This window comes from Callorhinchus milii, unplaced genomic scaffold (assembly GCF_018977255.1).
Source record: "Callorhinchus milii isolate IMCB2004 unplaced genomic scaffold, IMCB_Cmil_1.0 Scaffold19, whole genome shotgun sequence".
Taxonomy (NCBI): Eukaryota; Metazoa; Chordata; class Chondrichthyes; order Chimaeriformes; family Callorhinchidae; genus Callorhinchus; species Callorhinchus milii.
Window position 1 is genome coordinate 7,581,914 of NW_024704760.1, and position 21,719 is coordinate 7,603,632.

The 21,719-nt window shown below is 41.0% G+C and overlaps 1 protein-coding gene across 7 annotated transcripts in view; it reads left to right on the forward strand.

Moving 5' to 3' along the window:
- The window catches only part of LOC103179107 (neuron navigator 1), a 183,081-nt gene extending 161,777 nt beyond the window's left edge, over positions 1 to 21,304 (forward strand). For 6 of the 7 annotated variants that reach the window (XM_042342049.1, XM_042342045.1, XM_042342046.1 and 3 more), the window contains 11 exons: positions 2,402 to 2,570; positions 4,122 to 4,219; positions 6,404 to 6,499; positions 8,770 to 8,938; positions 9,617 to 9,852; positions 10,857 to 11,011; positions 12,126 to 12,197; positions 12,895 to 13,091; positions 14,164 to 14,282; positions 14,901 to 15,098; positions 19,210 to 21,304. In XM_042342049.1, the coding sequence (XP_042197983.1) occupies positions 2,402 to 2,570; positions 4,122 to 4,219; positions 6,404 to 6,499; positions 8,770 to 8,938; positions 9,617 to 9,852; positions 10,857 to 11,011; positions 12,126 to 12,197; positions 12,895 to 13,091; positions 14,164 to 14,282; positions 14,901 to 15,098; positions 19,210 to 19,305 (1,605 nt within the window). In that variant the 3' untranslated portion in view covers positions 19,306 to 21,304. Of the gene's footprint in view, positions 1 to 2,401; positions 2,571 to 4,121; positions 4,220 to 6,403; positions 6,500 to 8,769; positions 8,939 to 9,616; positions 9,853 to 10,856; positions 11,012 to 12,125; positions 12,198 to 12,894; positions 13,092 to 14,163; positions 14,283 to 14,900; positions 15,099 to 16,639; positions 16,672 to 19,209 lie in introns of all 7 variants that reach the window. The other variant, XM_042342048.1, reaches the window with a different exon arrangement.
- The last annotated feature ends 415 nt before the right edge of the window (positions 21,305 to 21,719 follow it).

Consider the following 21,719-nt stretch of genomic DNA (forward strand, 5'->3'; position numbering starts at 1 on the left):
CGTAATAGTAATAATAAACATGAATGTATTATGAATGTAGTATTTATTAACTAGTATCTGGTGATGCTGCATTGCACACTGTCAGATGATGTGCAGATGTTACACATGCTCACAAAAACCTGTGGTGATCACCAGGTTCAAGTTCTGCAATACTATGAATAGAAATGTCATTGAATATTGAACCTATAAAAGGTTTCTCAAGGTAAGTTCTTCCAATGATAATAGGATATAGTATAATAGTGTCCCTACTCATAGAGTCTAGGCTGACACTCTAATGCAGTGCTGAGGTGGCTGCATTGTCAGAGGTGACGTCGTTCTGATGAGATGTCAAACCCATCTACCTGTTCAGGTGGATGTCAAAGGTCCTATGACATTATTCAAAAAGAGAAAGGAGTTTCTCCTGGTCTCCTGGCTATTCGGCTGCCGCCTTTGCTGATTAAAAAAAAATACACACAGTCACTATGCTTTACAGTAAATCCCGTTAAATGCTTGTGAAAGGCATTATATCAAATTAAATGAGTATTGTATGATTAGTCATATGTTTTATTGAAACCAGTTTTACAAATCCAATGGTAATTTAATCAGACCTGCTATTCTCAATGTGGTTTTCAAGGTGTGTGATAGGCTGCCTCTTGCTCTGGCCTCTGAACATCTTCTCTTTATCAAAGCAACACATGTCCCACTCTCCTCTCAAATCGTTATGTTTTTTTAATTGTATTGACTTTCTTTCATCCCCAGTTTAATATTTAAACATTATTTGCTCAGCAGACACCCACCGCTTTTAAGACGGGAGAGTAGATGAGATAATATTCTCACTGCCTTTCCAACTGGGAGGTATCACAGTGCAGCCCATTTCCACAAAATACACAGTCAATCCACTTCGCAATATATCCTGTGAAGCACTTTGAGATGTCTCAATGACGTGATAAGGAGCTACATCAAATGCAGGGATTATTATTATTATTAGCTTCCTCTTGATGGCTTTATCCTCTCTATTGAAACATTCACTACCCAGTGCTTCTTCTCAGAGAACTGGATAAAATCAAGAACATGCTGTGGAAGGAATTATGAGCCCAAAGCTACGTCCCATTGCTCTGTTGTGTAGAATACTTCCACACTTTGCTCTGTGTTATTTCAATGATCATAAAATAATAATCCTAGCATTTGATGTAGGGCCCTATCACATCGTTCACACATCTCAAAGCACCTCACAGGATATACTGTAAAGTGGATTGACTGTGTATTTTGTGGGCGAATTCATGAGTAAGATTGGAGAGCACAAAGAACCACAGGATATGTTTTGTATCAATATTAAATCAGTGGAACGAAGCTGAAATACCGTAATCTGGTTATGCTATTGATTCTAATGCAGAAATGCAAATGAAAATCTCAAATAGTTACAGCGATTTGGATTCTGACTGACGTTATAAAGAGTGCACTTTTAAGAGTGGCAGCTGTGCAATGCAGCTGGTGCTATATTGATTGCAGTGTATCTCTTTTATATTCTATTTATGCCATTTCTCCCTTTCTTTTTACCCTTCAGAAGAATTATTTCTAACATTCAGTTCAGGCATAATAATTAGTTTCAAATCTGACCTTTAAATTACTAATAGGACACCAACAATTGAGAAGACTATTGCAGTTTAAGTCTGAAGTTTGTATACCTTACACCAAGAACTCCAAATCGAATAGAACAAATAAGTGACTTAAGAGTTTTTTTCTTGAGGTTCCTGGTCAAGAAATCCCCCCCACAAAAATATATTGGGTCGCTCAGTTCGTGCGGTACAGGGTTAGCAAACACCTCACAAGTGAGAGGAATCGGGTTCAATTTCCGGGTGGGACAAAACCTTAGGCAAGTTTTCTTACTCCACTTTGTAATACATTCTGTGAAGCTCTTGAGACGTCTTAGCGATGTAATAAGGCAAATGCAAGGATTATTATTATTGTCTGCTTGTGACTGTACACAAATGGGCTGCTGCATTTGCCCACAAAACACACTGTCACTCCACAGTGAAATCGTGTGAAGTGGTTTGAGGCATCCTCCCAGCGTGAACAGCACTAAGCCAAACGCAAGGATTATTGATCAAGAGTTTTTTGGGGGTTTGTAAAATATTCTTGCGATGTGAAATTCTACGCGAAGGTTTTCTTTCTTTAATTCCTAATCAACACATCTTCTGAGTTGGGTGGGGGAAGAAAGGAAAACTTTTGTACAACTTGAGACAGGCAAAAAAAAAAAAGCTGTGTTGTATTGCCAGCAAAGACTAATATCTCAATCCTGGAATAGGAACCGCAGCTCTTTTGATGACGAGTTGTTAGATGAGTTTTTCCTCGACTGTGTTGAGCCTTTAACTTGCTGCCTGTAATTCAGATACTCATTCGTAAAATACTGTTGCCGTTAAAGGTGGAAATTGAAGCCCTAAAACTGGAAAATGACCGTCTCAAATCAGAGACAGATAATGGAACTGGGTCGGTTCTGAGCACATCTTCAGCCACATCCTCACCTCGGCGATCATTAGGACTTTCCCTGGCTCATTCGTTCAGCCTTAGCCTTACAGACTCCGTTGACACAGGTAATGTTGCATCGACCTTCTAATAGCAGGCTTGTCGTAATAAGCTGCTTGTTAGCTGCAGTTCTGCCTGTGTTGGGTTTATGGTCTAAGTTCTCAGCCTTCTCGAAGATGAGACGTCAAGTGAAACTGTGGAGGGGAGGAACTCTCATCTTGCTGGGTTCCTGCTTCCTGTTGGTTGGACGTGGCTTGTTTTTAATGCTGGACATAAAGATGTTTGCAATCACTGTAGCTCAACTTCAACTGTAGACGAATGTATCATAGCAAATGGCTTGTAAAGAGGCAAAGAGAGTAAAAACGAGAGGAATCGGAGTCAAAGAATAGATGAAATAAATGAATAAATATTGTGTTAAAATAATGAATTTTGAGATCAAGGCTAACCCTTGTAATGACCAAATCTCTTCATGGATCATCTCTTTAAACCTGCCAGCTTCAGAAATATATTGTTTAACGTTACGTGTAGGAACATTTTGTTGGTCAGCCGCCTGTCTGGCACATACGGAAACCCATCACTATGCTTAAGAGGCTGAGATGTGGAAATTCCACATAGATGTGGAAATTCCCATACTTGAGATGGAATGTGCACTTCTCTCTCTCCCCACCCCACCCCCCCAACGTAGGGATGCATCCTAATTACCTAATCCCAGAGAGTATTGGGCATAGGTTGGCAAGAGCAAAGGCTTACAGACCCCAGAGTGAGCGTTGGGGTAACTACTGGAGTTTAACAAGCTGCAACCACATAGCTTGCTTGCCATTGAGAGCACTGTATGAACAGTAATATATATAATATTAATCATTTATATTATTCATAGAAATAATCCACAGAAAATAATACAGTCACGGAAACTTGTCAGATTGTATTTGGTTTGTCTTTTTATTTTTTTTCCCTGCAACACAACTCAAATATGGAGTCAATAATTGTTGTGTATTTTTATCGTACATGCTTAAGAGCACAAAGAGAGTTTGATCAATCAGTGTCTGCAGTCTGTACATAAGTAAGGTAATGTTGAACCACATCAGCTTGCTTTGATTTTGCTCGTGGAAATGAGCGGTATTATTACCAGGAAATATCATGGAAATTTCATCTGATTGGATTGAAATCCTTTAGAAGGGCCGTTGTCTCGTGCAATACTGTAAGGCTCTGTCGAATCTTATAAGCCTCTCCACACGATTGTTCCTTTGTTTATTACGCTACAGACTGAAGTTGATTCTGTTTTTTTTTGTCAGCAGACTGTTCGCGCGTGGTGCAAATGTCATCAGCGCAGTCAAAAATAAAGCTAGCGTTCTGCCGTGTTGCAGAAGTTTGCACTTTGACAAGGTTAACGTTGTGTTTAGTTTTGTCACAGTGACTTGTGGCACCGGTGCACAATACAACTTACATAGCGCCTTCCAGGGCAGGAGGACGTCTCAAAAAACTTGACGCATCTGGCTGGGAACCCGAGATGTAATGTCATTCTAGTTTTGTGGTGGATCTCTGCTCTGTGAATGATGACGTCTGGCCTTATTAATTGTGACCGCCTTAGTGATGATGCATCTCTTGGTTTTGTGATGCAGAATTGACCCAAATGGACGGGGTGACCGGCTTCTCCCAGAAAGAAGAAAGAAATGTCAGAATTGTTGTCCTTCTGACCGAAGAGCAGATTTGTAATGAGGTAAGATGCATATCCATATCGGTATGACTTAACCTCAATAACTCTGAGAGAGCACATTCACCAAGTACTGGGTTTTAAGTTATTTAACCGTGTTAGAGAACTTCTGATGCCTCCTTGATATATTATTCTACTTGGGTGAACTATATTAGTGCACGCAAGCCAAAGTTGTCATAAAGTTGGCAACAAGTTATTTCCCCATCACGAATTTCACTGATCCTTCAGCAGATAAATAAATGTTAAATAAGGAAACGTTACAAGCGGCAACTGACCTTAAAACTTATCTCTACTTGAAGTTGAAGACTGTGTTGATTTCGGGTTGAAAGCAGGGAGGGGAGAGACTGCTGTGGGTGGGGGGGGGAAGTGCCACAGAATTCGATTAGCATTTAACAGCTGAACAATCGCCAACACTGTCCTCCTGATAAGTAGCACTGCTGCTTAAAGGTCTCATGTTTACTTCCCTTATTTCAATATTCTGAAATATTGTGTGTGTTCCCAGCTCCACCACACACAAAATTCAATTAATTCAAAACTCTGCCGCCCGGATACTCAGCTGCACAAAACTCCGTACCCCCATCGCACCAGTCCTTGCCAGGCTCCACTGGCTCCCAATTACCGAACAGATCGATTTCAAGATCTTCTCACTCGTTTTCAAATCCCTTCATTCCCTCGCACATCCCTACCTATCCAATCTGCTTATCCTCCCACTCCACCACTCGCTGCCTTCGCTCGGCTGGCTCCAGCCTCCTGTTTGTCCCTCATCCCCTCTGCTCCACTATCGGTGGCCGTGCATTCAGCCACTACGCCCTGAAACGCTGGAACTCTCTCCCTCAATCCCTCCGCTTTGCCCCCTCCCTCCCCACTTTCAAATACTGCCTAAAGACTTGCTTTTTGATTGTGCTTACGGTCACCTCCCACCCCTCTCTCTGCCTGGCTCGGAGTCAGTCTCCCATCACTGTCAAGGGCTCCAGGACGCCACCCTGTGTGAAAGGTGATATATAGATGCACAATGTTGTTCAATAGCCAGTCACAGGGGGCTGGCTTGTTAAATTCATCAACATGCCTGCATGATCAGGGGTCAGAACGTAGCAATCAGAATTGGTACCCTGACCTATTTATCCTTCTTACCTCTTACTCACCACCCCCACACACTTACTGTAGGTGCCTGATGTGGCTCCAGCTAATTTACTGCAGAACAAGATTGAAATTAGTGACACTATGGCATAATCACGGGCCTATAACCTCCAATGCAGTGTTGGGAGAGTTAATCTGCTCTTTGGTAACTTTATCTATGGTCTGTTCGAGGTTCCTAAGCGCTTTTAAACCTGGCCTTAGCTGTGCCCATCCTGCCATTTTATTGCACTGAGAAAAATGGGAGAGCGTTGATACCATTTCCTGTTTTTATCATGGGATTAGTTTGGGTTGAGGCTGTTTACCAAAAACAAGGTTTTTTTACGTACAAATCAGTAGCGTGACCAGCACTATAATAACGTTTAAGAAAAAATGGGTCATTCATGGATCATGCTGAAGCTGTTAAGGGGTCACTGAGGACTGGACCAGTAATTGATGTGTGCCACTGCAATCATGTAAATAGAATTGCTACTGAAACAACTTTCAGTCTCAATAACTAGGTCGGAACAACTCAACCCAAATGTAATGGCAACAAAAAGTGCAGTACAAAGGAATCCAACAATGTCAATCCCAACCAGAGGTGAAAGCAGCATGATTTGCAACGCATCAGCAACTGGTTTCTTTAGTATGTTTCAGAGCCTGTAATTGAACAGGAATAATGAGCTGGTGTTATCCAGCCTGGAATTGTAGGAGCCTCATTGATTGAAAGGCTTGACTCATTTGTTAATGCCTATTCTTCAGTTGACAGAAGAGAACGCACACACTTAGCACATTATTTCTTACCTGCTGGCTGTCTGCTTCTGAAATCAATCTCGAGTGTATATATAGAGGTCATTATTTGATTGTTTTTTTTGCAATTGATGCAATTGTCAGGAAATTGACAAGAAGAACATTTGGAAAAAGCTACTCGATTCTAATTTCTGGGTGAGCAAAAGGCAACAACCACCCATTCGCCAAAAGAATCTGTACACAGAATAAATTGTTTCTAAATATCTTACGACCTGTGATTGTACACGCAGTGTGTTACCAATAGGTTGTGTTTATCTCTCTGCACAGACCACAAAGCAACAAGAGTTTTTCATTGGCTCCATCAAAATAAATGGGACAACCGACTGGATGATGTTGGATGGAGTTATCTGTCAGCTGTTTAAGGTTTGTCTGTTTTGCAGATGATTATTTTCCTTCAGATATTATTCCCAAACTTGGGTTAGTAAAAGAATCAGCAAAGATGGCAGATTACATTCTCATAGTTATTAATGTTATTAGAAACAAGTTGTGGAGTCCTGTAGTGTATTGGTTAGAGAAAGGGGGAGGACCTGGGTTCGATTCCCGGACAGGGCGAAATCTTAGGCGAGTTTCCTTACTCCAAATGCCTGTTTATTTAGCAGCAAATAGGAACCCAGTTGTTAGTCAATTGGCAGATTGCTTATCTGGGGGTAATAATCCTTCCAAATTTAAAAAATATTTGGTCACTCAATTCACAACTAAACAGTGAGACACTGCTGTGTGCAATTGGCTGCTGCATTTCGCCCACAAAATATACAGTCAATTCACTTTACAGTATATTCGGTGAAGCGCTTTGAGACATCTCTAAGAGACGTGATAATGGGCTATATCAAATGCAAGGATTATTACTAAGTATATTATATATTTTTCTTGAAAATGAAATGTTAAACCAAGGTCTCGTCTGCCTGTTCAGGCCGACATTAAAGATCCCATGGTACTATTCAGAAGGAGCAGGTGTCCTGGCCAATAATCCCCCAAATAGAATTGGTCATTCATTTCACGGCTGTTTGTGGAATGTTGCTGTGCACAAATTGGCTGCCGTGTTTCCTCTAAAAAAAATACACTGTTATTACACTGTCCAATGAATCCTGTGAACCGTGTCAAGACATCCTCCCTATGTGAAAGGCACTTTACCAACTATTATAATTAATATTGATTTTGCATGTTAAGATTTCTTAAAAGTAAGCACTAAAGAGTGGACTATTGACTGATCATTAGGCAGATTGTCAATTTCCAAGAGCTCCAATTCAATGGCCCCATTATAACATCACAAAGAAAACAAACTGGTTCAGCAAAATGTTCCAATCTTGGTCTGCATATAATATAGTGTTTTGGTGCCAGTTGTTCATGTAAAAGAGAAATTTATGCTTGGCAACAAGTCTCCACAATGCAGTCTTTGATCCTACGCCACCAAGTGCTGTGTTCTTACTGGCTGCCTAGAAACTCGGAGTTTGTCTCCCTGGAAACTTCATCTCTCTGTCGTGCTCCCTTCTTTACCTCGAAAAGGGCCTTTAAGCACCAAAAGCTACAGGAAAATCAGCCACAAGGGACTGGATCTTCCGAGAGAACTGCAGCCCTTAGGAAATATCTGTGAACGTTCCAACAATTAAATGCTTTCTTTGTTTTATATAATGTATTATTTTATGAAGTTTGCTCAAAGGCTGTTGTTTGAAGAGCCCAGAATTCTGGGTGGGAGGGAGAGAAATGTTTTTTAAATTTCACACTAAAATTCAAGTGTTCTGAATGTGTTCTGACGGGCAAAATCTTATGACTTTCCCAGGGTTGATTGTAATCTTCCGCTAAGGAACAGGAGCAAGTAAGCTCCAGAATTAATAATAATCTTTACATTTGATATAGAGCCTTTCACATCGAGAGGACATCCCAAGGTCCAGTCTAAAAGGAGGTTTCAGAGTTGATGGAACTTGATCTCCGAAGCTTTAACCGTTGGAGGATTCACGATACAAAATCAAAATCAGCCATTGCAGAATATCTAAGGATAACTAGGATGAGACATTTCTAACTTGCCAATTCTCAGTAATTAAATATGTTGAGAGTATTCTGTACTCTCTAGTTCCCCCCTGAGTATTCTCTGCTATCAGGAGATAACCCACTAGGAAGCTGTAATCTGTTGGTACACATTTGAATCCAAACATGGGTATAAAGGAAACCTTACAGTCTCTGTTCGCTAAAGGCTGAAGATCTGGGATTAAAGTACTCAGTCTCCATGCTTTAATGAAGGTTGCTAGTGTTTTATTTATATCTTTTGACATTTATTAAAATGGTGAAGACTCTTGGGGGAGAAGGGGGTTTTAAACCTTAAGAGTTGGGAAATGTAAATGTTCAAAACTGCTTCAGGAAGAAGATAATGAAGGAAATTTGCGTTGCTGAGTTATCCAGTGATTGTGGTTTTCAAAACAAATGAACGTTGATCCCTTCGAACGTGAATCAAAATGGTGTCGCAGGTGTTTCATAATCTGATTTGCTATTCATCTTGGTTTCCAGCAATGAAAGGATTTCCTTTCACAAACCGTGCAATAGTGTCTGTCCTTCGGATGATCTTTCTGCATTAAGTAAAATTGATTTAAGCGATCAATAAAAATGTTTCACCATCTTGACGAGCTCACCTTTCTTTTCAGGATTACATTACAAAAGTGGACCCTGTCTCTTGTCTGGGGTTAAGCACGGATGCGATCTACAGCTATAGCGTTGGTCACGTAAAACGAGTGTTTGGAACTGATGCACCAGATCTGCTTCCTTATCGATACCTGTCGAAAGATGTGACATATTTCTCCATAACCTTGAAAGGTCAGTGAATAATGGAAACTGGAGAATCAACATGCCTTTCGCCTTTAGTTGGAGCCTTTGAATCATAATGCCAAGCGGAAATCTTTTCTTTACTCTTCGTTTAAAACCAATTATTAAGCAGTGAATATTTAATGCTGGTACACCAAACCCCCAGGTTATTTATTCATCTTGGGAACTGTCCAAAATGTGTTCTAGCAAAGAGTATTGTCTCCGGTTTCTATTGCTGTGTGGCATTTCAGATTAGCTCACTGTAACTTATTTATAGTGCAGCCTGGTATTTAATACATTTGCATATAATAACAACCCTGCCCTATTTTATCTTAGCTCCACTGGCAGCAGCTAACTGAAGCTTGCATATAAAACTGGTCACTAAATCCACAACTGTTTGTGGGACACTACTGTGTGCAATTGGCTGCAATTGCCCCCAAAATACACAATCACTGCACTTTACTGTTTCCTGTTTCCTGTGAAGCGCTTGAGACATCTCGACGACATGATAAGGCGTTATATCAAATGCAAGGATTATTATATTTATGAATATTGTTGTATGTACATTCCATTTATCTACACTGACTTTACTCCTCACCTCTCATCTTTTCCCCCTCAAAAAAAAGTTCTCAATGGTTGTATCGATGAGTGAATCAAGCCCGGAACTAACCGGCGTGCTTTCCTTTGCAGGATTAAAAGAGAAAAGTGTGGACAGTTTGGTTTTCGAAAGCTTGATTCCAAAACCAATGATGCAGCACTACATCAGTCTCCTGCTCAAACACCGGAGGCTCATCTTGTCTGGCCCCAGTGGGACTGGGAAGTCCTACCTATCTATTCGTTTGGCCGAATACTTGGTTCAGAGATCAGGTCGAGAGATTAATGATGGAATAATTGTAACATTCAATATGGATACACACTCATGCAAGGTACTCTTTTTAAGATCACCCATGTTGTCTTCACTCTCAAAACACACACTCATGGCACTTTACAGTAACTCCTGTGAAGCGCTTTGGGATGTCTGTCCAATGTTAAAGGCGCGATACCAAATGTAAAGGATTATTATTTATCGCTATATATCAGGCAGCACTTGTGTTTGGGTGCTAAATCTATTTGCATTTTCCAAGGAATGTGAAATTCTTCACAGATTTACAGAAGGTTCTTATTGAGTGCTCTTGGAGAAAGTGTTTGTTAGCATCTCACAAACAAATCCTGTTGTGGCTTCTTTGATGATGGCTGTGTGTTTAGCCGTGCAGAACAGCAAAGTCTCAGGTTTCAGTCAGTTCCCAAGTGAGTTCATAGGCAACACTGCGGTTGCCCCCAGATTAATGAGGGCGAGCACGTCGCCCAAGGTTATCCATCAATTCGACAAACCATTCAGGCATCGAGAGAAATGAAGAAGAAATATACTGGAACACATTGTTTTTTTTTGCAAATGTACAGTTTTAATAAAGTAAAATAGAACAGGGTGAGGGGAGGGAGGTTCTAAATTGGTCATGAGTATTTAAGCCAAATAAATGGTTACGATAAAAAACTACATTCATATTAGTATTGTAAATGGTTGACTGCAAACTGTGTGGATTTGAAAGGGAATAATCAAACCCAATTCTAAAACACGTTATTTATCATTTATTTTCTTATTTTGAGAGAGTCTTAACCATGAAACTTACTATAACCCAGAACTGGGAAGGGAATAGAGTTTCTCTGATGGGCCTGGCTAACAATTCCCGGACAACAACTCTTTGTGGGACATTGCTGTGCGCAATTTGGCTGCTGTGTTGACCTACAAAGTACACAGTCACCGCACTTTACAGTGTATCTTGTGAGGTGCTTTGAAGAGTCCTCTCAGCGTCAATAGCACTGTATCGAATGCAAGGATTATTATTGTTATCATAAATTTTAATCTTATTTTCTTTCCAATTCTGGTTACTAGGACTTGCAGTTGTACCTGTCTAACCTGGCTAATCAAATTGACCGAGAAACGAGTACAGGCAACGTGCCATTAATTATAATCCTTGATGACCTGAGTGATGCTGGGCCTCTCAGTGAGCTGGTCAATGGTGCCCTCACATGCAAATATCATAAATGGTGAGCAGCTTCTCATCTTTTGTCTGTTACTGAGAATGTGCAGATTCACAGAACGATTGTCTGTGTCCGGCCGTGGGAAACAAACGCGTATAGAATTTCAACTAGTCTGCGCCGGTGTTTATATTGAGCGCAATTGGCTTCCGCGTTTCGTCCACAAAATATACAGTCAATTCACTTTACAGCATATTCTGTGAAGCGCTTTGAGACGTCTCGAAGATGCGATAAGGCGCTGTATCGAATGCAAGGTTTTTTTATTACTGTATACTCCACACGGGCCTCCATTCCTCCTACTCCCCTCTCCTGTGCCCCTCTACTCCCTTCTCCCTCATGCTTGCCTCAAATTTCCTCTTAAGTACCTGGCCAGTCCCTTCACTCAGCGGGCACTGACCCGCTTCATGTCCTCTGACCTACTCACTCCTCCACCATCAGCAGTCAGGCTTTCACCACATTTTTGTGGGGTGGGGGGTGGGTTTCTGACTCATGCGGAAACCCATCACCGTGCTTAAGAGTACCCAACCAAACTGAGCTTTCCATTCATCCCACCTACGTGTGGAAGTTCCAGAGATAGATTGTTGGAATGGAATGCGCGCTCTCTCTCTGGAGGGACGCCTCCTGCTTACCTAATTCCAGCTGCCCCCAGTCTCTGGAACTCCATCCCGGAGTCTCTCTGACTCACCTCCTCCTTTAAGCTCTGTCTCAAGCTCCTCCTCTTCGACCTTGCCTTCGGTCGTCTTTCCCATTCCCCCACCCCTTGGCTCCCGCCCCCCGACCCCCTCCAAGCTCCTCGGCATGTCCTCCTGACGTGAAAGCCGCTGTACAAATGTAAATTTGGTGACTCAATCCACAACCATTTATGGAACACCGCTGTGCGCAATTGGCTGCCACGTTTCACCTACAAAATACACAGTGAGTCCACTTTATAAATATATTCCGTGAACGCTGTGAGACATCTCAAAGACATGATAAGGCGCTATATCAAATGCAAGGAATGTTATTATTAAATTGTATTGTAAATATATTTTCTTTGCTTCAACCACATCTTAGTGATCAAGTGCTTCCCTTTGTTTTCCCCTTGGATATTTTAAAATCTTGTTTTTCTTACCATATATTGCAGCCCATATATCATGGGAACCACTAACCAGCCTGTCAAAACCACGCCGAATCATGGTCTACACCTCAGCTTCAGGTAAGACACACCGAACATACAGCTTGGAATTTTCCGTGGGTCATTTTGAACACTTGGGGATGAACTAAAGTGTGAATTTTTCCGAAATACATTTCTCTGAGGTACAACATAATTTCAAGAGGAACATTTTTTAATTTTGGCATAAAATAATCGCACCTTTTCTGACCCAGGAAACTGGATAGTTGAGCTATTCTCTGCAGTTGGCTATGTGTCAGCCTGGCTCGGTCGGTAGCACTCTCGCATTTGAGTCGGACGTTAGAGGGTTCAAGCCCCGCGTCAGGACTTTGAGATCATACTCCAGGCTGACATTGCAGTGTGGGGGGTGCTGCATTTTGTCCTTCAGATGAAACATTAACACACAGTCACTACAGTAAATCATGTGAAGTGTTTCTGCGATGTTTTGCCCTTTGTCAAATGCAGGGATTGTTATTCTTTCACCATCAAGTCCATTCGTTCAGTAAAATAACTGAGAGTAGATTCAGATTCTTGGTTTTCAAACGAGCTGCAAATTTACAAAAAAAAAATCATTTATTGATCAGTGGAGGCAAGACTCTGTTTCGATACCCATTGCTATGAAATGAAAAACTTTGGAACTACACATACCATAAGAAGATATTTAAACACCATTTCTTACTGTAGCTGCTTACCCTCCACTGCAATTCACAGCAGAGTGATGTCTTCATTTCATCTTCAATAGGTTGGTCCCATTTTCTAACAACGCAGAGCCAGCAAATGGATTCCTCAATCGTTACCTGCAGCGCAAGTTGATTGAATCGGAAAACGACGCAAACGCAAACAACAGTGAACTCCTCGATGTTCTCAATTGGGTGCCCAAGTTGTGGTACCATCTACACACATTCCTGGATATGCACAGTACTTCTGATTTCCTTATTGGTAAGTATTGCACTCCGCAAATTGGCTGCCACGTTCGCCCACAAAATACAATCACTCCACCTTACCTTATATCCTGTGAAGCGCTTTCGTACATCCTCCTAACAGGACAGATGCTGTAGTAAGTGTAAGGATTATTATTATTATATGATGTTACAAAAAACCGGGGGAAATGCTAGATTGTCAGATGTTAAATCAATGTATAAATGTCCACCTGATTTTTTTTTACTTTCCACTGATGAATTTGTTTGAAATTACTTTAGTACTTACAAAACAAATGTATTAATCTTTCTACCTATTGTAATTTGATTCATGTCTACATTCTCCTTGAATCCCTTTTGACCTGTACCATTTTTGGGGGGCGGGTGGTGGCAGAGACGCTGATACCAGCAGCATTGATTTTCTAACCCAAAGCATATAAATTTTACACAGCTCGCAGTGATTTCCGTGTATTGTAATTTCATACCTCTGGACTGTTCTCTATGTTTACCAACCTTTGACAGTGTGTCAATAAATGTATCCCCCCTTTGGCTAAGTGAGACAAACAGAGATAGACCTATGAGATGCTGATTGGAGTCGGACGTCTATACATTTAAGATTGATGAAAGATGGAGAATCACTTCTTCACGGAAAGGTTGTGGATTACTTTTCTGTCAAGGCCAGAGAGAGAGAGAAACTTGCAAACTTGTGGTAATGCAGGCAGCAATTGTTAGGTTGACTTCGCTTGCTCAAGCAAGAAGCGTGTTCTTCTATGCAATTGAACATTCCACTCCTGTAAGTAGAGTTCTCCTGCAGTGCTATTAGAGTGGAGTTTGTCCCCATTTTCCTGAAGGTTATCGCTAAGAAAGGACACTGGGAAATGTTACTTTTTTATTCTACTTGTTCAAATGTTACCAACCAGGTTCCTCTGGTGAGTGCTCATGCTGTCTTCCTGTTCCTGACAGAGTTTGCTAAAGTGTCCTTCATTTGCACCTATTACATGTATGGATTTAGTAAACTTTATTGAGTAACTCTCAATAAATGTTTGGCGGCATTTCTGAAATATTGATTTCTTTTCTTCTGAATTTTCTCGCAGGTCCTTGTTTTTTCCTGTCCTCTCCGGTCAATGTGGCTGAGTTTAGGGAGTGGTTCATTGACCTGTGGAATTATTCAATTCTCCCTTATCTTCAGGAAGGTGTTAAAGATGGGATCAAGGTGATTATATGTGTGTTTTGTATAACTGCAGCTCCAAAGTGTGTTTTATTCAAAGTGATCCCATAAGAAATGGAAAGTAAACAAGCTTTAGACCAAAGATGTCAGGACTATGAACTCCTACAGTCCAGGCTCCAGTGCAGTTTTGAGCATGACCTGGAGGTGCTATCGTTCGGATGACATGTTAAACTGAGGTCCCTCCTGCCTGTTCAGGTTGACGTTAAAGATCCCATGGCACTATTTGAAAAGAGAAGGGAGTTTCTCCCGGTGTCCTGGTCATTCACATTGTGCTTGTTTGTGGAACATTGCTGTGCATAAATTGACTGTCATTTTTCCCTACAAATACTGTCGCTACTCTCTACAGTATATCCCATGAAGCGCTTTGAGAGTTCGTCCAGAAGTAAAAGGCGCTGTAATCAAATGCTAGAATTATGATTGTATCGTTTTAGCTTGAACAGTTATTAAATTATTTGAGAAAAGACCATTGAACCCAATGCTCACACAATGCCGACACTCTGCACAGAATACTCCGATATCAGAAGGTATTTGCGTGGGCTGTGTTTGGGGCGAGTGGACTTTTACTATAGATCCAGTCTGTGAACCTGTTGTGTTTTGGCTTAGACATACGGCAAAAAAGCGATGTGGGAAGACCCTTCCAAGTGGGTAAAAGATACACTGCCTTGGTCAACAGCTTTGCAGGACCGGTCCAAGATCTTCCATTTACCTCCTCAGAATACAGGGTCACAAGTCACAGGTCCCCCTACAGACACAAGAAAGGTCAAAGAGACAGCACCTAGTTCACTCGAATCAGACCCTCTGGTAAGCCTATGAGCACGGTTACCCATGAATTGTTTTGCTCTTTATAAATAAATAGTCTTTATTTATTATCACTGCGATTATAGGTTATACAATGCAATGAACGGAAATGACTTTGTTTGCTGAATAATTTTAATTCTCGTGTTTAAAATCAAAACCTATAGAAGATGCTCTTCGATTATTTTTAAAAAAGACTTATAGTCCTTTAAAATTATTGGAAAAAAAATTCCACCCGTGTCTAGATTTATTTTATGGATACAATATTTCAGAGCATCCAAGGTGTTGGCAAATTCGTAAAAGCTGTCATTTTGAAGCCGGTGTCCTGTAAGTTACTTTTAAGAACAAGAATGAATTTACATTTCTATAGCGCCTTTCACTTCGGGAGGACGTCTCAAGGTGCTTGAAGCCTGGGGTGGGAACCCCGGGAGGGGAATGATGTAGATCAACAAGGTAGACCTTAAGATGGATCTTGAATGAGGTGAAGGAGGGAGCAAGTCACAAGGACTCGGGTATGGAATTCCAGAGAGTGAGGGCAGATTGGTTGCCATTGGCTCCCCATGGAAAACCATCTTCAAAGTTAAGCCTGAGTTCAACGATTTCTTTTTTCCCCAATGGTGGCTCCTTAAATTACGACGTGAACAGTTTAGCTCCAGGTGCAAATAATGTTAGCGGTGGACAAAAGACTTAACGGCATTGCTGATTGTTCGAGGGAGCTACGAAAGGCTTGATGCTTATCTGTTAGATTTGTTCCTGGTTGCTTATTGGAAAGGAAGCCACATTTCATCCCCTGAAGCAATACCAGTTGAGTTTTTCTATGCCAACAGCTGACCCGTAGTGCGTTCCTGTGCAAACTCATTACACCTCTCAGCTGGCATTCGGAAACAACTTTGCCACTCTTCCTTCTGCCTGGTTCATGTTCTTCCTGAGGATTCCCTGTGGCTAACATCGTCTGAGCTCACGAGACTGAAAAATAGCTTTCTGCTAAAAGATTAATTTTCACACGTAGCATCTTTAATTATGAAAATTAATTCGCGTTAGATCTTAAGGAAGCTGGAATTTCTTACTTATTCAGTTCACTTTCTTGTATGTTCTGGCTTGTCAAAGTACAGTACGATTCCATACGTGGGGAGAGAGAAAGCTATTCCATTGTCCTCTTGTCACGAGGTCGAACGTGTCTGACTGTATCATGACCAGGTAGCTGGTTGCTTTGTCTCAATGCTGGCATAATACCAATCTGGAACCCATGGGAAGAATGGAAGGCTCTGGTACACACTGGGGATCAAAAAAAAAAGTTAGCCAATGACTTCATGACTGTTTCTGGGGCATTTCTGGCTGTTGTGTTGGCTTGCAGTAAATCATGTGAAGCGCTTTAAGACATCCTCCCGGCACGAAAGGCACTATATCAAACGCAAGGATTATTATTGTTAAGCATATTATAATTATCCATATAGAATGGCATGACAGCGCTTAAGCAATTATTGTCAAGAAGCAGCCGATATTATTAGACGATTTAACTGACTGGACGCAATATTTTAATTTCACAGAAAATAATTGTAGAGTAGAAGAGTTTTTGAATGTGAGTATTCTTAAAATCTCCATTTACTTCAGTTTGTGCCCTTGATCTATGAAAAAGGGCTGGGTCATTCACATTGCTTTGTCCTCCTTACCATTTCAAAGCTTTGTATGTCCTCCAACCCATGCTCCCACAGCTCCTGCTTCTATTATAGTAGTACTTGGCTGGGAATTGGATCTCTGTCCTTGTTCCAAACACAGCAGCAAAAGCCAGTGCATCACGTGATGTTAAATCCCACTAGAATCATCATTTGTATGCTGTTACAGTGACCTTCAGTATCCTCATTGCATCTGCAAGGCGTTCAAGAATGATTCAGCAAAGCATGCTGAGCTACCCGGCTTTGCCTTTAGGGTAGTTCACAATGGAGCTCTTGTCAAAAGGTCCATAAAACCCAGTTTCAAATTAAATTGTGAACGGCCAAATTGCAGATATAAATTTTATATTAAAAATGATCGTTCAAAGAAATCCGTCAAGAGCAACGACTCAGAGCAGATGTTCAGTAATTGCCTTCAAATTCAACCTCCAGCTCTTTAACCTGAGCTCAGTCATTGTAAATGGCTAATTTTGTTAGCTGGGTGTTGGTCCAGAGGACTTGAATATTGGATGACGCCAATTTAGTATCCATTCTATTAACAGAAGAAATCCTACAGAAAGGCCTGACACATTGCAACAGCGTTTTTTAAAATATATATACGTGTGTGTATATAAGTATAGCAACTATCGCGGAGGGTGGGAGGTGGGAGAGGACGTCTCAAAATCACACAACAGACTGAACAGAGCCTGAACAGTGGGGGAAAGAGAGCTAGGTAAGGGGGAGTAAAGGTTGCTGAAAGGATTGTCAAAGAGTGATGGGTTTTAGAGTGGGTTTTGAAGGCAGAGAGAGGGGGCAAGGTGGAGGAACTCCAAGATGTGGTTGTTGCAGAGAGCGGGGGCAGAGTGGCTGAAGACTTGCCCTCCAACAGTGGAGTGGATTAAGCCGGGGACATGAAGCATGCCTCTGAACCAACAGCTGGGGGTTGCCAAGCAGAGAGTGGGGCGAGACGGGGAGGCATTTGAAAAGGAAGGGCATCAAATAGATACTGCATCAAATGCACACACTGCAGAGAGTATTCCTGAGTGCACTACAGCAAGAGAGGGAGGGTGGAGGAAGAGCCAAATCTGAAATAAAATTATAGGTTTTAGTCAATATCATCGCAGTTTGCCTTCTCTAACGAGAGAGAGAGAGAGAGAAAAAATCAGCGACTGATGTGCACCATTTGCCGCTTGGATTTGAGTCACTGACTCTGAATTCTGTTTGTGAACATCACATTGCAATCTGAAGCTGACAGGTGGGGAAAAAAAGGCAGCAATTAAAATAAGCTTTGCTGGCCAGGCATTCTCTGATCTGTCACTTTGGGACTTGATCTCAGACTAGGGTGATACTTTGATGATGCACTGTAGGAGAAGTTACTGTCTGTGGAGTTATTGGTTGAGGAGTTGTCTTTCATGTGAGGCTTTAAACTGGAGACCCATCTTTCTGTTCAAGTGTTGTTAAGAATCCAGCGATACTATTTCACCCACAGAATATACAGTCAATTCACTTTACAGTATGTTCTGTGAAGCACTTTGAGGCGTCTCAACGACCTGATAAGGCGCTGTATCAAATGCAAGGATTATTATTATTATTATTGTTGGGAGGTGAGGGGAGAAAGTAAGTTTTTCCTGGTGTACTAGCCGAGAATTCTCCAGATAAATTGGTTACTCAGCTCACACCAGCCTGTGTGACTTTGCTGCAGGTTAAGTTCACCAACCAACTAGTTGCCCAGTTACATAAAATGAGTCCTTGTTGAGGTTGCTTAGTCGGGACCAGCGAGATTTAGCATTGACCAGCACACAGATGGCATATACACAGTGAGCTGCTTAAAGAGCTGTGTGACATGGAGCTGCTGCAAGGTTTAAGCATCTGAGCTCTTTTATTTCCAGTCAAAGGCTGTGACAGTTCAAAGACACTGGCAGTGCACAAAGCTTCAATGATTTGAAATGAATGGAAATATCATAGAGTGCTCCTCCATCCTACCTCAATTGGAAGAATAGATGTTGACCGATGTTCACTATGTAAATGACCTAATTTACTTTTGGCCTGAAAATCAAACTGTCTGGTGTTCAAACTAAAAGCGCTGATGTGCAAATACAAAAATCTGCATTTATACGATGACTTTTTAAATTTACATTAATTTCCATCCTTAACCATACTTAAGCTTTTGTCAGTGACCTTTTTTTGTCACTTACCAGCAAAGTCATTTGTGTTGCAGCTTTATAATTCAATGAATGTCCATTTCAGTGTATGCTTGTTTTGGTAATACGGCTTTTAAAAATTGCGTTGAATTAAGATTGCATTACTTCTGTTTTCCCATTTTTTTAAAAAAATAAATGATTTCCTGGAACCATAAGTGAGTATCTGATGTTGTTATGTGATGTCGGAGGTCTAGTGTCTACAGCTTGCGCTGTTTCAAGTGAATAAATATTTAATTTCAGCTTTTTCTTACGTTTCTGCATTTGCAGATGACTATGCTACTGAGGCTCCAGGAAGCAGCCAATTATACACAAAGCTGTGAAGGAGACAACATCCTTGATTCATCTCTGCAATCAACTCTTTGAAAGAGCACAGCAACATGCACATGCACACACATCAAGGAATACAGGAGCCATTTCTTGTTTTTAGTCATGTCACAACTGCAATTTGGATTATATTGTCCTGAAACAGAAGTGTATTCTGTGCTAGAAATTAGTTAGGTAGAGGGCTAAACTAAGTGATCACTGAAATTTGTAGATTAATGGCCCAAATTCATATGTAAGTTAACTGTGATCATTACTGTAAAGCATTATAACTTAGCCATCGAAGAAAAAAAAAGAGCCCGTTGAATTATATGGACTGTTAATGCTGTATTTGTACTTTGATTCAATCTACAAAAGTGCATGGCAATCATTTAAGCAGAAACAAATACGATTTTAGGGATCTCTATTAAAGGTTTAACTCCTAATCTACTACTCACGTAAATATAGGAATTATCGCTGTTCCACTTCTGCTGTGTTCTCAGATGTCACTGGTGCTGACTGAAGTTCTCTCTGCCGCTCTGCAGTTTACGGTACACACCACACCATTTGGTCCTCGCAAGCCTGTGTACAGAGAAGCACAGTTAAACGTGATCTGTAGCAAGAGACCTGCTAAAATCGCCGTGTCTGAATGTCAAGTCAGGGCGGTTGCCGTTGGAAATCACCGTGTTCCCACTATTACGCGTTAAACTTCTAACCCTGCATTGGACGTACGTTATGGAATGATTGCTGGAAGCGAAACATGCTGTGGTTTGATCGTAAGGCAGATTACGTTGAAACGGTAATTCCTTTAAGTACACTGTTCCTCCAGACACAAGCTTGCTTTTCCACATGTTAATGGAAACTTTGTTTTATTAAAAAGTCCATTTTTGTAAAAAAAAAGTTGGAAAAATACGTACGCTTTTTAACCCAGTTAAAAAATCTTACTTTTGTCCTCTTTCCCCAGTTTAGTTTTCAACTTCTACTGTCAACCTTTCCCTAGAGAGAGGCCAGACTCGTTGTCAGACCTCCGCTGGTATCTGTTGGTTACTAGTTATTAGCTCCTGGAGTGGAGCAGCATCATTTGGCTTGCACATTTTCTTGTCTTCTTTCATACTATTTTGCAGGAGAGCCGGGTAAGCCAAAGTGCTACAGCACGGGCCACCAACAGCAGAATGACCAGTCCTTTCGCTGGTTCCAATGCATACGGTTAAACCTAACAAAGGAGCAATTTTTCCTCAAATGGAAATTGTATCTCTTCTTATTCAAGTCGTCATGTTTCAAGCGCTGTTAACCAGCATTTTTTCTCTGACCGAGAAACTCCAAATGTGGATATTTCCCTTCACAATGTTTAGCATGATATGAAAATTCAGTAAAAATGTCCCTTTCTCTCGCGTAAGTAACCGTCTTTCTTTCTCGCTTTCTTTGGAATTATTTTTGCTGAATGGATCAAGTTGCATCATGTTCCATAGCATTGACCTGTGGTGCCACGGTACTTAAAAGGGTTCCAGAGCCAAAGGCACAAGCTACAGCACAATCTCATTTTTGTATTGAAGGCGATGGCCAAATTCACTCCTCAGCTGCTATATACCCTGCTGAACGGACAATGTGCTTCAAGTAACATGTAGGAGCTTTATCAGTTAGATTGCTAATCATTGTGATTGTCTTACAACAATTCTTGGTGGTGTTTGATAACAAGCTGTGGTGGCCATGTTTGGGGGTCACACTCAAAGGAAAATTCCAGGCTCCTAAAAGGTTCCACAGGACTACACCTATTACCCTTTAATTTGTTTCTAACATGTTTATCTACATTGTAAAATTAAGTTTTACCGCAGCAGTTTTTTCACTAACTTATTGTTCCAAAGCAATAGATGTCATCCTTTGACTCCCATTACCTCCGCTGGTCTAATTGAGCTGACTGTTTCTGTACATTTTCAGCCAGTGCACTGTCACTAAATATACTGATTACAGCAAAGGCAGTTTTATTACTGTAAGTTACCCCTAATTCACTAAGAAGTCAAAAAGCACAATTAAATATAAAACGTGTTCAAAGCTTTTAAGTGTTCATCCCGTCATTTTGCTTCTATCCTCTTTCCCCATTCTCTCTCTATACCTTTATTTTTTAATTACACATTGAATGGCTTTTGAAAACCTCTCTTTCTTCTTGTTCCTACCGTTCACAGAGAGCGAGAAGTGAATAACAAAGGTGTAAGCTTGACAGGGAGACGCAGTTTGGTCAATCTCTGATGTGATTAGATTTAAATTAAGCCGTGACTTTGAGTGAACTTGATTTCCTCCTCAGCTCTTTCCTGATTCTTTCAACAGTTTCTAACTAAATTAGTTTCTTTTAACTTCACTTATTCCTTATATTTTTTGACCCTTTTCTAAAGGGCTTAGCTGTTTTTGATCCTAAAATCCTTTCTAAGTCATATTCGATTGCCGATCGCCTGAAATGTTCGTTTTTCCGGGGAAATGGTAGA